The sequence below is a fragment of the Artemia sp. Qi Xiang Cuo genome, chromosome 10, assembly GCF_049724085.1.
Source record: "Artemia sp. Qi Xiang Cuo chromosome 10, ASM4972408v1, whole genome shotgun sequence".
NCBI classification, from domain to species: domain Eukaryota; kingdom Metazoa; phylum Arthropoda; class Branchiopoda; order Anostraca; family Artemiidae; genus Artemia; species Artemia sp. Qi Xiang Cuo.
Window position 1 is genome coordinate 40,374,454 of NC_142803.1, and position 15,253 is coordinate 40,389,706.

At 37.1% G+C, this 15,253-nt stretch overlaps 1 protein-coding gene across 1 annotated transcript; it reads right to left on the reverse strand.

The window, feature by feature from the left end:
* Nucleotides 1–1,627: 1,627 nt before the first annotated feature.
* Nucleotides 1,628–5,998, reverse strand: LOC148947765 (Golgi-specific brefeldin A-resistance guanine nucleotide exchange factor 1-like). Its single transcript, XM_089096002.1, has one exon. The coding sequence runs from the start codon at nt 5,996–5,998 to the stop codon at nt 1,628–1,630; it is 4,371 nt and encodes a 1,456-aa protein (XP_088952128.1).
* Between the last annotated feature and the right edge of the window lie 9,255 nt (nt 5,999–15,253).

Consider the following 15,253-nt stretch of genomic DNA (forward strand, 5'->3'; position numbering starts at 1 on the left):
CGACGTGGCAATACTGACGAAAATGTTGTAGTGCCCTAAAAACCTTATAACTTAGAGGCAGTCAAATGAAAAACCTTAGATAATCTCAGTTTTCAGATACCAACAAACCTAATTTCGGTCCAGGGAGAAAAAATCCTATTTTGAAGTCCTTTGTACTTTGACTTTTATGCAGGTATACGCCCTTTCATTGAGGGGACAGTGATATGACGCTATGTTCCATTTCAAAGCCGAGCAATTGATCTTGATCCGATCAACTATGTCAATCATAGCGTATAAGACATTTTATTAAAAAAAAACAACTCCATATTCAGTTATTAATTTTATTGCATTTCTGTGTTCTAAAAAAAAAAATGCGATTTAATAAAAAATGACGATATAAATGTGGTGAAGTTTTAGGAAATAATCAATCACATTGCTGTACACTGTAGAATTCTAAAATTTCACTTTTGTGGATAACCTCCACTATACACAGGGCCGGATTTAAATCTTTGGCTCCCCTAGGCCAAAACGTTTTGGCACTCCTGGGTCCAAGCGTTTAGGTGCCCCTTGGCCCAAGCGTTTTGGCGCCTGTAGGCCCAAGCAATTTCTTTTGGGGGGGGACGACATAGATATTGACGGGGAAATCCCACAAATTTGGGGATAGTGGACGCCCTGAATAGAAGGCAATTGATGAGTGATGAGCCAAAAATAATGCTAGGGAGAGGTGATAACAAGCTTTCAGCTGCCATTCTTGGGTGACATCTAATAGTTTATAAGCGGCTACGGAATTCCTCTGTTGGTTTAGAATCAATTTTCTGCGAATAGGCAGCGCAGTAGCAAAGTGCATCTTTGACGATATATCACATCAGTCCAATTTTTTTTTTAAGAAAAAAAATCGCTCAGTGTTTTTTTTTTACATCCCTTGGCATTTTGCGCCCCTAGGCCCAGGCCTATACGTAAATCATGGCCTGACTTTGCACCAAATGTTGAAATTAGAATCCGTAGTAAAGGGGGATTCACAATCTTACGATGTAAACAATCAAGTCAAGGTTCATAATCAATGGCAAGAGGAAAAATAAAGAACTTAAAACAGAGGAAAAACATCAGGTGTAACCCACACAATAACAGCTAACTCGTAGCATAGAAGGGGGTGCGGTTTATTTTGTACCATCTCTCGGAGGGTAATCCTTCAAACTAAAAAAACACAGTTAAAATGGTTCACTGATCAATTAACTAAATACCTCTCCCAAAGTAGACAAGTTGGCTTAAAAATCTACCAACAATCTCATAAAAAAGTCATTCAAGAGCCAGTTAGTCAGAAATTTAAAGTATTGACCGTTTGGAAAGGAACTGGGTTGCTTTCGTCTTGTCATATATTCCATTTAACCCAGTGGAATATTAGTATTTTCGATTCTTGACCCGATTAATTTGGACAAAAAACTTTAGCTTAAAATTTCTGTCACGGAGACTTTTGACCTGAGTTCAGCTAGAATAGCTACGATAAAACATTGCTCGAACTTTGTCATAGATAATTCTTGGTGGAAAACTTTTAACTTTGAATGCTTCAGCGGTCTTTTTAGAATTCAAAGAATGTAAAAACTATAAGCAGAATCATGAGCAAAAAAAAGGCTTGACTTCGGCCAATAACTCAAAAGGTGGATGGCTTAATTATTATCAATTCTTCTTTTAACCCTGGCAGAAAAGCAACAATTCTTTTCAAGGTAATAGCCCGAAAATCAGCATTTTCCTGGAAAATTCCTTCCTTTTCCAAGACTAAGAACATATTTTTGATTAATTCCGGGATAGTTTCAGCGAGTCGTTCATTTTTAATATTTGAATATTTTTCCATAAGTTCAAGAATGTTTTGCCACAAGACAGTGAAACTTGGCGAAGTAATTAGATGGGTTAAATGCCGCAAAAATACGTTAGAAACCAATTTAGAGGCAAATATTCTACTTTTACCAATATGCAGTGATTTTTCTGAAAGTGGGAAAAGGACATGGTTGAAAAAGGATTCCCATTCGTTAATGGTCAATCTTTTCAAATCCTCCAAGAGAAGTGCTTGTCGTAGACAAAATTTTGCTGTTTTTCTAACATCCTTAGAGTTGTGGCAACAAAGTTTAGCAATGCATTGAAGAGTGGGGCAAAGTCCCCTTTCCCAAATATTGGCGTCCACTTCCATTAATTTGGTGATTTTTTCAAAAAGAATAAAAAAAATGCTAACCATTTTCTTGCTGGCTGCAGATGATGAAAGATCTTCCTTTTCATCAGTTTCGTTGCTATGAATTGATAGCTCTGTTTTTATTAGTGTATTATTATTACCCTTGGTTTCTATTGCAAATCTCGATAAACAGACTTCTACAAATATATGACAGCAATGCACTAAGAGATGGTAATTACTATGGTTAACACATTCCTGCCTTTCTATAATTGATTCAAGAAGATCCACCGAGTTCATAAAGGTATTGGGGTCAGGTTGGAAAAATTCTCTGGTAAATTCGACACTATCTAGGTTTATATACTTTAATGGCACAGAAAGTGCTCCTATTTCTTTTCCTATGTTAACAGATGGTATGTTTTGGCCTAGTGAGTGCACTTCTGAGTTAACACTCCGCTTCTTTTTGAGCTCATGGCCAGTTTCAGAATTCCTTCGGTCTTTATTCTGATCTGATAGAAAATAAGGGGATTTTATTTTAGATAAATTAGCCCCAGCACCGGTAAATTCAAGAAGGGTTAACAGGATTGTCCAGTCTTTTTGCTCTAAAGAGTAAAAACCTGTTTTAAAAAGTTTGTCTAATCCACATATGACTGTCTTTGAAATTCCTTTTAGAGCTTCCTCTTTTAATTCAAGTAATACAATTAAAGAGTGCAAAACAGTGGAGGTTACGTCAGCATTTAAAATCAAGTGAATTGCAAGATGAAGAAGAACATTAACCGATCTATGTAACAGGTAGAATTGGCTGCTTGCGCAAGCACCTACAATCAAAGTATGTAAATGCTGTGTTATGATTGGAAGTACAAGGGATGCACGATCCTTGTTTTGAACCATGATCTTGCTTAGAAGTCCCATAAAGAAGACGATGTTACTTTCTGAATATGCAGTTCCTCCTGGCCTGGAGGAATTTCCAATGATTGCTTTAACGAAACCAACAAGTGCTTCAGCTTCCATATGTTTCGATTCATTTAGCAGTTCTTCGATTCCACATTCTTGGACACATGCTCTAAGGGTATCAACCTCTAATTGTGACAGCTGATAGGCTTTTGATCGGTCAATAAATAAAATGGTGTTAAGTGACCAATTAGTTTTTTGTAGAAGTACCCGAGGTTTAGTCTTAACTGATGTGTCCTCTGCAATATCGACTATTTCCCAGAATTTATTCGGTAACAGTTTTGCCTTATAAAGCTTTAGGATGTACATGCTTATGTTTGTCCACTCCCCTCGAATTGCATTAGAATACCGTCGGACAAGAGAAAAATAGGCTTTAAGAGCCATCTGTTTCTTAATATCCTTTCCAAATGCAAATGCAACGTACGAATGGTCACAATCTGTTGGGTAAGGTTCTAAGACAAATTTGCTCAAAGTATTTAAAGAAAAATCTATAATTTCAGTCACTTTGTAAAAGTTACCAATAAAAAAACATTTCTCAAATCCACCCAGAATATTTTGCAATACCGTCCTATCTATTGATTGTTTCCAAAGTAGAAAAAAAGTTTGACTAATGAGACCCGTAACAAGCATCTGAAAAATTTCACGATCAAGAAAACCGTTTGAAACATGAAAGTAATGGCCACTAGGCCCACCAACATTTTTAAGTAGCGGTACCTCCCAATGGTATTTGTCTTCGACAAATCCATCCTTTTCCACTGGCATTATGAGTTCTTCGTTCTTAATTGCGTTGTAAATAGTAATAAGTATTTCTTGGTCTAAATCTTCAGAGTCATTGGCCATTTTCAAATTATTCACGAAATCAGCCTCGGTCATAGGTGGTATATTACATTTGGTAGAATGTTTATTTGTGTTAAGCATTATAATTGTAATTGCTAATCTAGTAGCTGTCTCAACTTTTATAAGCTCTCCTGTAGACTGACACCAAAACTTCGCAAATGCTTGACAAAAGTGATGGATATCTTGTGATTCTCTAGGAAGACAGAAACACTCAAGATATTTTCGCAAAGCCACATCAATACGTTTATTTGAAAAGTCGAAAGACATTACGAAGCCATTGAGCATTTCCAAATTGTTTCGATCATTTAAATATTCACCGATGACTTTTTTTTCAAGCCAAGAATTGTCACGAAGAAACATGGCAACCTCTTTTGGATCTAGTGGGGTGGATAAAATCCCTTGTTCTTGCAAAAACTCAATCCCGCTCGTCGGTTCAAGGTTAAACTTCTTAGCAGCAGATATGAAAACTCTTTTTTTTTTAATGGACTCCAAAATTTGCTGAGGAGTGGGTAGATTGGGCGAGACCCTGAAACGCGGTTGGTACCGTTCAATCTCAGTTTCAGCTATATTTTCTGAACGCATTTTTGATGTACTGTTAGCTCTTTTCCGACAACGAGCGTTGATTTCATCAATCTCATACATTAAAGCGTTAAATGCCATTACATTGATAGGTAAAATATCCGAGCCTGGGGAAGCTATTCTTTGCAAAACGTCTATCGTATCTCCAAGTAAGTTACGACAATTTGTATCGCAATCGTAACTTAAATACATTTCAGTTACAACACCTGGTAGTTTCCATATTTGCACTAGTCCTTCTAGGGCTAGTTCCCTCGCTTCCACAGTTACTCTAGAGTTTGATGATGTTATTATCTTACCCAAAGTTGAAAGGTACATTTCAAACTCCATTTTCAATTGACTCCGTAATGCTTCAAAAAGAAGATAACTGACCTGAACGAAACAAGTAGAAATCTGATTTTCGTCTTTCCTAAGTAACAATAACAAATTTTTGCAGAGACTATCTTTTACTATACTCATCACGGCTGGAATGGCTGCGAAATGATCGACTCCACTTTCAACTGCGGCAGTAATAAGCCGGAGTCCGATGGCAATAGTGTCATCTGAGTTGTTTTTGCTAGTGGGATCGATTAACGAGACGAACCAGCTTAGTGTTTCAACAAGAAACGGTAATCCATATGAAAGGCTTCCTTCACTCTCTTGGACACAATTATCATCAACTATGAGCTGTTTTCCCCTTGAATTCGCAAGCTCTACAGATAATTTGGGCTCAACAATTGTGGTTCCTCCATAATTAGTGTCTTTACTATCAAATGAAACTGTTCTAATGTTCGATACACCATCAGTGTGCTTTTCAAAATGTAATTTAGGGATTTGATCTGCTCTCAAAGTTGAATCAGATTTTAGGGTAGAAAGCTTAGAGTCTTCATCAACATCCTTTTGCTGGCTACTAGCTTCTTGGCTACACAAAATTGCATGATTCTGCACTTTCTCACTATCCTCTTTTTCAACCGACATTTTTACCCCTTCATGGGGAATTTCGGAATCCTGAATATGAATGTCTGGCGGGTAAGTAGGAAGATGTTCAAACATACGATAGACTAAATTCTCTAAAACTGACAATGCTTCCTCATGTAACGAATCACCAACTCTTCTATCAAGGTAGATGTCAGAAAGATATTGTAAAATTCTTTGCACAGCCTTTGTACATCTCGGTGTGGATGGATCTACTAATCCGAGTCTTATGAATTTAACAATGGAGTTTAAAGCCAATTTTCTTATTGACAAAGGCATATTTTCAGCTATAATGACGTTCAGGAACGGCAAAAGTACTTCACTTAAGAATTTTTCCGAAATTTGTCGATCCTTTATTATCCGCACACGTACATCTTTCAACTCTTTTACATGGGGATTAAGTTCATATTCTTCGATAGATTTTGACGTCCATTTACTTGTGGGTTTCAATGCACTTAGTAATTGCAATACTTCTCCTTCTATTATGAAACTGCTATTACCCTGTTTCATCTTGTTTTCAATCAAAAGCACAGTTCTATTCATTAAGGTTCTCAGAACGGCAGATCAAATCCCCAAGTTTACTTTCTAAAAAAAATTAGCTAAAAAAAAGCACGATCATTAGGTATCTTAGTAATTAAGAAAATGTGGAAATACTTTATGACTTTGCTGTTCTTGAATAAATTTGTTGTTTGCTGTTATGTTTAACACGGTATTAAGGAAATAAAGATCGTCTTCATAGTTGTCCCCTTAGGGGCAACCTAATAAAGAACAAGCATAGCCCGTAGTAGCCGAAAATTGAAAAATGCCTTATAAAAAAAAACTCAAGTGCTGAAGAATCGTCATTTGAAGCTGATTCAGGAATAGTAACTATTGTTTCTATTGACCTTAATGATAAAAGTTCATTGCAAAAACAAATTTGTGAAAATTTTGAAAAATAGCCTGAAATCCCACAAAATGACGTTGGATGAAAATGAAAATTACGCCATGGAGTGGCCTTACATAAATTGGTACAATTTATTTTTAATTGGGAAATTAAGCGAAAACTTACCAAGTTTGAAGTTTGATTGTAATTCTACTCCAAAGAAGGAGCGCCAGCGTAGCTGAGAGTTCAACTGAGATAGACCTTTGCAATCGCCTCGATTGACTAAAACAAAACCAGTATTTTAAAGTCATTATAATATGCGGTGGTTAAGCTCATGATGAAACGCTGAGTTCAACGGGAAGGGAAATTGGGAGGGCAGTTGAACTCTCAGCTACGCTGGCGCTCCTTCTTTGGAGTAGAATTACAATCAAACTTCAAACTTGGTAAGTTTTCGTTTAAGTTCTCAATTCTACTCCAAAAGGAGCGCCCTAGCTACGCTTTGAGTTAAACTGAGATTTTAAAGTTCATTATGAGCTAAACCAGCGCGAATTATCAATAATAGACTTCGTAAAAAGAGGCTGCTGTACAAAAATTAATTTATAGTAAGATAATTCAAATGTAACAAAACAAAATGAGTAATTTCAAAAAAAAAAAAAAACTGTTGTCCACTTTCAATTGGATTATCGTTGAACCGTGCTAACGTTTTCACATTTGTCCAGCTTACATATCTTACAATTTGATCCACACCAACTACTCTTGCTTTGAGGTGGGACGTTGAGCCAGACCTGGTGCTATGAGCACCATTCTGAGATCTATGAACGCAACACTGAGATCTATTTCTGCAAGAAATAACACTTCCTTGATTCTTCTAGAATAGGATGACTTGGACGCAGCAGTATGAGGCTTACGGTATGTAAGAAAAAATGCGTCGTCTCTATTCAAATATGATGTCATTCTAATATAATTAGCTAGATGAGTCAGCAGACGCAGGGAAGACTTTTCGAAAAGCCGATGTTAACGATTAATTTGTGGTTTCACGTTTAGTTGTTTTTAAAAACACATGGATCTAAAAAGCAAAAAAGCTTCCATCGTCATTGTGTATCATATTGTTAATTGATGAATTAGCCAGACAACTAAACTCTTTCACAAGCCGATAAAACCAATAAAACTGCTAATTTTGGTGTTTGTGTCTTTGGTTGAAAGAATTTCGATATACAAAGCTGGTAATGTAAGGAGATTGAATATACGTTTTACATCCCGGATACTAGAAACCTTGAGAAGAGCAGGCCTTCTATTAAAGACACCGCTCATGGACTTCTTGTGATTTGAATACTGCCCAACTGAATGCTTGGTAAAATTGCCGATAAAGTACTGCTTGTAGTATTAATAGCGCTGTATCCGACACCTGAGAAAAAATGTTCCGTAAAAGAGGTCAAGATCTCCGGTAGAGTTGCCTCCAGGGGCTGGATCCCGTTTCTTCCACAAAAGTCGATCCGTTTTTCATGTGAATCCCGTTCTTAGTCGAATCTTACCATCCATCGATGATGATATCGAATATAGAAGGACAATTTCCTTGGTGAAAAAAAACCTTGCCAGAGACGACACACGCTTCTAGACGTAAGGCTTTGAACAATGGATGGTACAAGGTCAGTTTTTTTTTTTTTTTTTTTTTTTTTTTTTTTTTTTTAAGGAGAGACAAGGTAGAATTATCGCCTGGTAGAAGTTTGGGAATTCATACTAAAAGCCTTAATAGTAAAAGATAAAGGACTCGTTTGGTCCATTTTCGAAAGATCAAAATATTCGTTGCTTTATCTGTTTCTACCTTCTGAAGGTAATTCAGGATCAAGCCAAAGAGGGGGGGGGGATACGTAAAAGAAATGAGGCTTCCAACTCATTGCAAATTCATCTACAAAAGAATATTCCAGATCTGCTTTCCAAGAAAAAATGGTTTAATCTGAAAATTTTAACTTGTTGACCACATATAAATGTCTATCCATTGAGATACCAAAGAGTTTACATTTCAAATATTCCAGAATCCAATTCCCATTACTTTCATTATCAAATTTTCGTGATCTGTTATCAGCGATATTAAGCCACTTCGGGCAAATATTCTGCTGATATCCACCCTTGTCCCTGCAATACTAGCTGTCAGACCTTATGTGCAAAATAATTACTAAGCTCAGGTTTTGATCTCTTTTTATTTTTGTATGCCACTGTGGCTGCATTTTCTGTACGCAGCCGAACATGCATGTCTGCTATCCTGGGCAAACTTTTTAATCCCAGATAAACAGCTTTTATTTCTAAGGCATTAATGTAAAATCACTTTTCTTCTGAGGACCATTTATCTTTGGCTGTTTTCATGGAATATTCCTCCACAAGTACCTAGCCTAGTTTCCATGCATCACTACACAAATGTGTGTCAACTGATTTAGTCAATTGTTTTAGAAGTATGATTGACAATATCCAATCACCGCTGCAGGTCCGAACTAACATCGGATGTTTAAGTGAGCTTGGCCCCAAAATCACCCCGTGAGTGTTTTAGTACTCGAACTTTCCACAACTTTGCTTTCTGGTCAAACCCGGATCCTAATTTCTGCAATAGTTTGGACAAGGGGCTCGTTCTGTTAGCGGCATAACAGTTGGCCCCCTTGCACGTTTTTTGACCCTGCAAGTGACAGGAAGACCTTCGTCACTTTGGCTTCAGGAGCGCATAAGACTAATGCTACCGTGGGATCTGAACTCACTTGAATTTCAACGCATAATGTATTTTTAGACTAAGATCTTAAACGGTGAGGCTAAGCATGTGAGCTGTATCTGTTAGGTTTATGACGACCCTTTCTTTAATGTCACGATTTCCTAGATGAAGAATCGCATTTACTACCTCTAAAATACAAAATGTTGAGTGGACAAAAGTTCGCTGCACATGAAGGGCCTTAGCAGTCCTCTGTTGAGCCTTTGATGAAAAAGTAGCCCAAATTTCTCAATTCTCCTTGGGAACAACAATATCATTGGTCTTCGTAGGCCTAGGGCGGCTCTCAAATAAATCCTCTAGCTTCCCTATTTCCAGAGCCTCAGAAAAAACTATGTTTACAATTTTGGCAAGTTTTTACGGGCCTTGGACCCCCACCTTCTTACCAGAACGCTCTTCAGAAACCTTGTTAAAATATACGGGCATTTGACATGCTTTCTTTTAATCTTTTGCCTTTGGGTTTTTCTGGAGAAGCCTTCTGCTTTCTGTCATTTCTTTGTTATCGATTTTCATGGGGCACGCCGAGCCAGTTCTGGTGGTTCTAAAACCTATTTTTGGGCTCCGAGAGCTAGATCTAACGTTCCTAGAACTAATGTCAGGGCTCTGAGAGCCATATCGAGCACGAGTTTGAAACTCGGGGCTCCGGGAGCCAAGATTTGCTCTTCGATCAGTATCCACTGCTGGAAAGGTTGAAACAAGAACGCCTGGAGTTTCGGCCGATTCTCTAATCGTAGCCAATTCTCAACTAATAAACTTTGAAACCAAATCTTATACTTTTTTAATTTTTATTTCTGACAAGAAAACACGCATTGATCATGAATCTAACAGTATTTTGACTTGAAATAAGAACTGACTTTTTCGGACAAATCACAAACCCCAACTCTGACAGTAATTTCACTGTTTCGGAAGTTGTATTGACATTCTAAAAGTAACCTTTCCAGAATGAGTAAGTCATCCATGTAAACAACTGATAATAGCCTCGTTTTCAGGCACCGGGTTCAAACACGGGTTGCTATCGAGTTCTACATCAAGCGTTTTTAGGGTTGCGGGTTCAACAGGAATCCGCTTCTAAGTGTTCTCAGCTGCCGGGTTCTCCCCATGTTTGAACCCAGATTCCTTGAATCTGGAACCCGTAGAAATACCAGGTTCAAACCCGAGTTCTGATTTCATTGGCGGTAAATTCAAAAATGGCTAACCACCCTGAATTCACAGCACATGAAGTTTGTTCATTGAAATGAACAAACTTCTTTGTTCATATACATGGCTAATTGTAGAAAAAAACTAAGACACATAGTCGGAGTAATTGAGAGGGTAATTCTGTTCCTTAGCATCAAGCGTTTTCATCTGTGAAGTTTCAACGCCGTGTTTTCCTTGAGAAGCCGCTTTGTGAAAACGCTTGATGCACTAGACGAGAACAACCCGTGTTCGAACCCGCTGAGCCTGAAAACGAGGCTGATAAATAACCCCTTTGTCAGAGTTGGGAGAACTGAGAAGCGGGATTAAAGAGTTTCATTATAACCCTTGGGTTGTTGATAACCCATTTTGCAAATATGTGTAATCACAGCAATAATATATTTCAGAACAATAACATCTGCGATCATGAAATCAACAGGGCATGAATAATATAAATCGATAAGGTCTACAGAGGCCAGGTAACATTTTTTTGTCATTAGCTAAACAGTCTATTGTACACTTCCATTTTAAAATGTTCGTATTTAACGCTTTTTAAAATTTAGCATAAATCATGAAGAACCATTTTCCTTCGGGACCGTCAAAACATGAGAAATACAAAGTATTTCCTTTGTTCTAAACTCGACGCATTAACAGCAAGACCTGTGTGCCATCAAATATACACTTCTTTTCTTATAACCTGTAGTTCTTCAAAAGTAAAACTTGTGTTCTTTATTTTTAAAACTTTCAATTTAGTTCTCTCACATTCAGTCTTATAACCTGAAACTACAATATTCCAATACCTGGTTATCGACTGCCAATTTGAGACAAAACAACCAATTCTCCCCATTTTAAAGTTATCAGCCAAATGTTGTAACTGGTTATTAATTGAAGGCAGTGTGTTTTAAATAATACACACCAGCTATTGCGATCCTTTTTTCTTGAGTTTGGGCTTCTCTTGACAGTCCTGTCCCTGAGTAAGCGCTATATATTACCTTCTACATTTCTCACGATCATAATCTCCATCTAGTATGTTGTCCTATAGTCTGGTCACTATTGTATCATAACTAGTCATTATGTAGTTTGGTGTCAATCCAAGCGAAAGCAAACGTCAACTGGTTTTGTTTTGGTCAATCGAGGCGATTGCAAGGGTCTATCTCTCAGTTCAACTCGAAGCGTAGCTAAGGCGCTCCTTTTGGAGTAGAATTGTCTTATTAACAAATATTTTCCTTTTTCATATTCTCGTTTTGTTTACGATCTTTGATGTGTGAGATTAAGTATCGTTCTATAAGATCTTTATCGATTCTTTGAATTGTCCTTTTATAAAATACATTTTTGTTGACTTTCTTATTTTTCCTGAAATTAAAAAAATACTGGTCGAAAATTTCCACTTTGATTTTTTTCAAAATTCAAGAAGCTAAATTTCAAGACAATTCGAGAAACAAAATTCATGAAATAATTATTTTGAATGAAATCAAATATCAAATTTAACATGTTGACTGAAGGCAAAGAAGAAAAGGCCCAAGGAAATTTCAAAATCCCATACGGTCTGGCTTCTATTAATGATAATACGTCAATACGTCTGTGGCTACTAGGAACGTAAAAAGTCCGCCGTTGTACAAAATAGTGTTTTATTTACCAAGTCCAGAAACAGAGAAGACCTGAGTTACACATGACTCAAAAAAGAGTCAGAACATATTCACAAACAGTCCCAAAGAAATATAGAGTATATAAGAGGAGGTCACTGCTCCATCATAATTGTAATTTATAATTTTATTACGGGTCGTGGGTCAATTAATTTATTGTAATGAAAGTTGGTCACCGTGGCTGTAACAACAAGGCAATAAAAACATGTCTGATCTATGAAAAAGGAATATTAAATAAATGTGTTTGGGAATAAAGCCCACAATTTATTGTTGTGAAGTACAGCTATATTAGAAACGGATTTGTTTTGATGAGAACACTTTTTTACGCAATTTATTTTCACAGTTCAAATCAAATCGACAGAAATTGTGAAAACTGATTTGGGGCCCCTCCCAAAATCAGGGTGGGGCTATAGCCCCAGCTAGCCCTCCCTAAATGACGCCTCTGTCTTAATGACCATGTCATATTGATTCACAGGTTGTTAGTGCATTGGAGCAGTTGTAGATCTTGTACTTTATTTTGAATAATGATATAAAATTTGATAAACAGGCTTCAAAGGTTACAAAAATACAAATTCACGGCTTCACACCATAAAACCCATAGTCCAAATGTTTAATATGAATAGCTCTAGAATACATTATAGGTCATTTGTTTATCATGTTGGTATCCGTAAAGTAAGTCAGTATGTTGTTGATTGCAAGTATTGAAGAATCTTCTACAAGATCCTACCGTACCTAAAAATACTGCTATATAAGAAGCAGCGCTCGCAACTACCTAGCTTGCAGCAAGTTGTATTTCGGGATTGGGGGAAGTGGCTACATCCAATTAACGGTAAACTTAAAACGCTTCGGAGGCACGGCTGCTAAGAGTCGAAAATCGTTGGAGGGCAACCAACCCCTTTTCGTTGCCCTGATTTTCTATCCCCGTCCCCCGTAACATGACACTGGATCAAAATTTTAAGGAGGCTATTTTGTTAAGAATAGTCAAAAGCAATAATTGTCACTCCGGGAATGAAATGACTCAATACCCCTGGGGTAAAGGCCAAAAATCCTATAAAATTTAAATTGTTTACATAGATTGTTACAAAATGTGCAGAGCATTTAATTTAAATTGTTACAGTTTATAGTGAAAAAAAGGGGACGTGTTTTATCTCGGGTGTCCAGAGGTTCGAAAATTTCAATAATCGTTCTTTGTGTTAAAATGATAAACGCATTTATGGGAGGGTAGGGGGCTAGGGGGCCAACACGTTTTGTCTCGTATGTCTGTTTTGTCTGTTGCTAACCTGATATGACCGAATAAGACGTCAGGATCTGTGCCTCTGCAGTATTAATGTGCAGTGGTGGGGATAGATTTTTTTTTCAGGATTCAAAAGAATTTCTACTTAGGAATAATATTGTTGTTAACCGTGCCATTAAAACGGCAAACGTAAAACAGGATTTACACTTGCGTGTGTAAAATTAGATGCAAATTCAGGTAGGCAACTTATATTTTCTAGTTTTGGTATGAGGATGAAGAACCAGAAGGAAGTGTTCAGCAACCAATTGCACCCAAAATGACAGACATTGGAAATAAATTTCACTCAAATTCTTACTAATAGAAACCGAAAATGCGGAAAAAATGGACGAGAATAGAAAGAAACTGGAACCCTTGAAACTAAATATGCGCAAATTTAAACAAGCGTGAAGGAATCACAAACCGAAGTCAAGAATCTGAGTGCAAACTTAGCTTCATTTCAAACAAATATAAAAATGTTAACAAAACCTCTCTCCTAATTGATTATGCAAACCAGTCTGATCTGACGAGCTTGTGAAAAAGATTGAATATACGGCCACAGAGAAATATTGGAGAAATCTTTAAGCAAGTTAGAGTGGTACCAGTGTTTGTTTTATTCTTTTACTACTTCTACTACTACTACTATTACTACTAACAACTCACAGAAGCACCAAGCCACCTGAGGCCAACTCAGCTACGCACGCTCCTCCTCCATACCAATCTATTCAAAGCCTCCCTTTTTACACCCTCCCACGAAGTTCCCATTTCCTTTAAATCTTTCTTTATGACGTCCTCCCACCCCAGATGAGGACGACCTGATTTCTGTTTAGCCCTAGACGGTTGGTCAAAAAGAGCAATCTTCGGCAATCTGTCATCTTTCATCCGCACAACGTTCCCTAGCCATCTCAGCCTTTCTTTCATTATAGCCCTAGAGAACGGTATTGAACCACATTTTTTGTACAGCCTATTTGTTTGAAATATGGTCAGTCATCCGGGTACCCAGAAAAATCCTTAAACAATTTCTCTGGAATACATCTAGCAAATATTCATCCGCTTTTCGAAGCGTCCATGCTTTAAGGCCATATTTGACTAATTTCATCACTGTAGCTTCAAATGATCTAATCTTGGTTTTCAGACTTATCTTCATATTCTTCCAAACTTTTTTTAATTGTGAAAAAACACCCTGAGCCTTGGCTATTCTACTTTTAACATCTTCACAGATCCCACCATCTTTACTAATAATACTACCAAGGTAAGTGAAGCTTCCCACTTGGTCAATCTTTTCATTACCCAACGTCACCTTTTCATCTTCATTTATTCCTAGCCTTAGTGACTTAGTCTTCTTAACATTAATTGTCAAACCTATTCTAGCACACTGAACTCGCAAAACCTCTAAAAGGTCATTCATTTTGCTCACACTTTCCTATAGGATGCTTAAATCATTAGCATAATCTAAGTTCAGGAGATTTTTTCCTCCCCATTTGATTCCGTGGTCTCCCATTGCCTTTCCTGTGCTCCTTAATACAAAATACATCAATATAATCTATATAAAGGGAGATAGAACACAGCCCACTTGCTCATAATCTATAAAACTGAGGACCAAAGGTGTTTGACAACTCAGGCACTTCTCAGTTATTAACCTAAGAGTGAAAATATGGTGGACGCATCCTCTACCTTTTCTAAAACTGTACTGTTCTTCTCTTAAAACTTTGTCTACGACCTTTCTCAGTCTAAAAAGTATCATATTACAAAGTAATTTCTTACCTACAGAGACCAGACTAATGCCTCGATAATTACCACACTCACTTTTATCCCCTTTCTTATAAAGTAGCTAAATTAAGGTTTTCCTAAAATCATTTGGTACTTCTCCTTTTTCAAAAATCGTATTCTTAATCTTCAGTAACTTGTTACTAACCTCAGAGCCACCATATTTAAAAAAAACTCATTTACTACCCTATCAGCACCTGGAGCCTTATTATTTTTTAATGCTTTTAGTTCTGTCACTAATTTCTCCTCACAAAGCAAATCTTCCTTCACGTCCAAGATATCACAAACTTTTTTCATTTTCCTCTATATCTCTTCCTTCAACTCTATCTCGGTT

Coding starts and splice junctions, on each gene's coding strand:
- LOC148947765 (XM_089096002.1), bottom strand. CDS start 5,998: ATGAATAGAACTGTGCTTTTGATTGAAAACAAGATGAAACAGGGTAAT.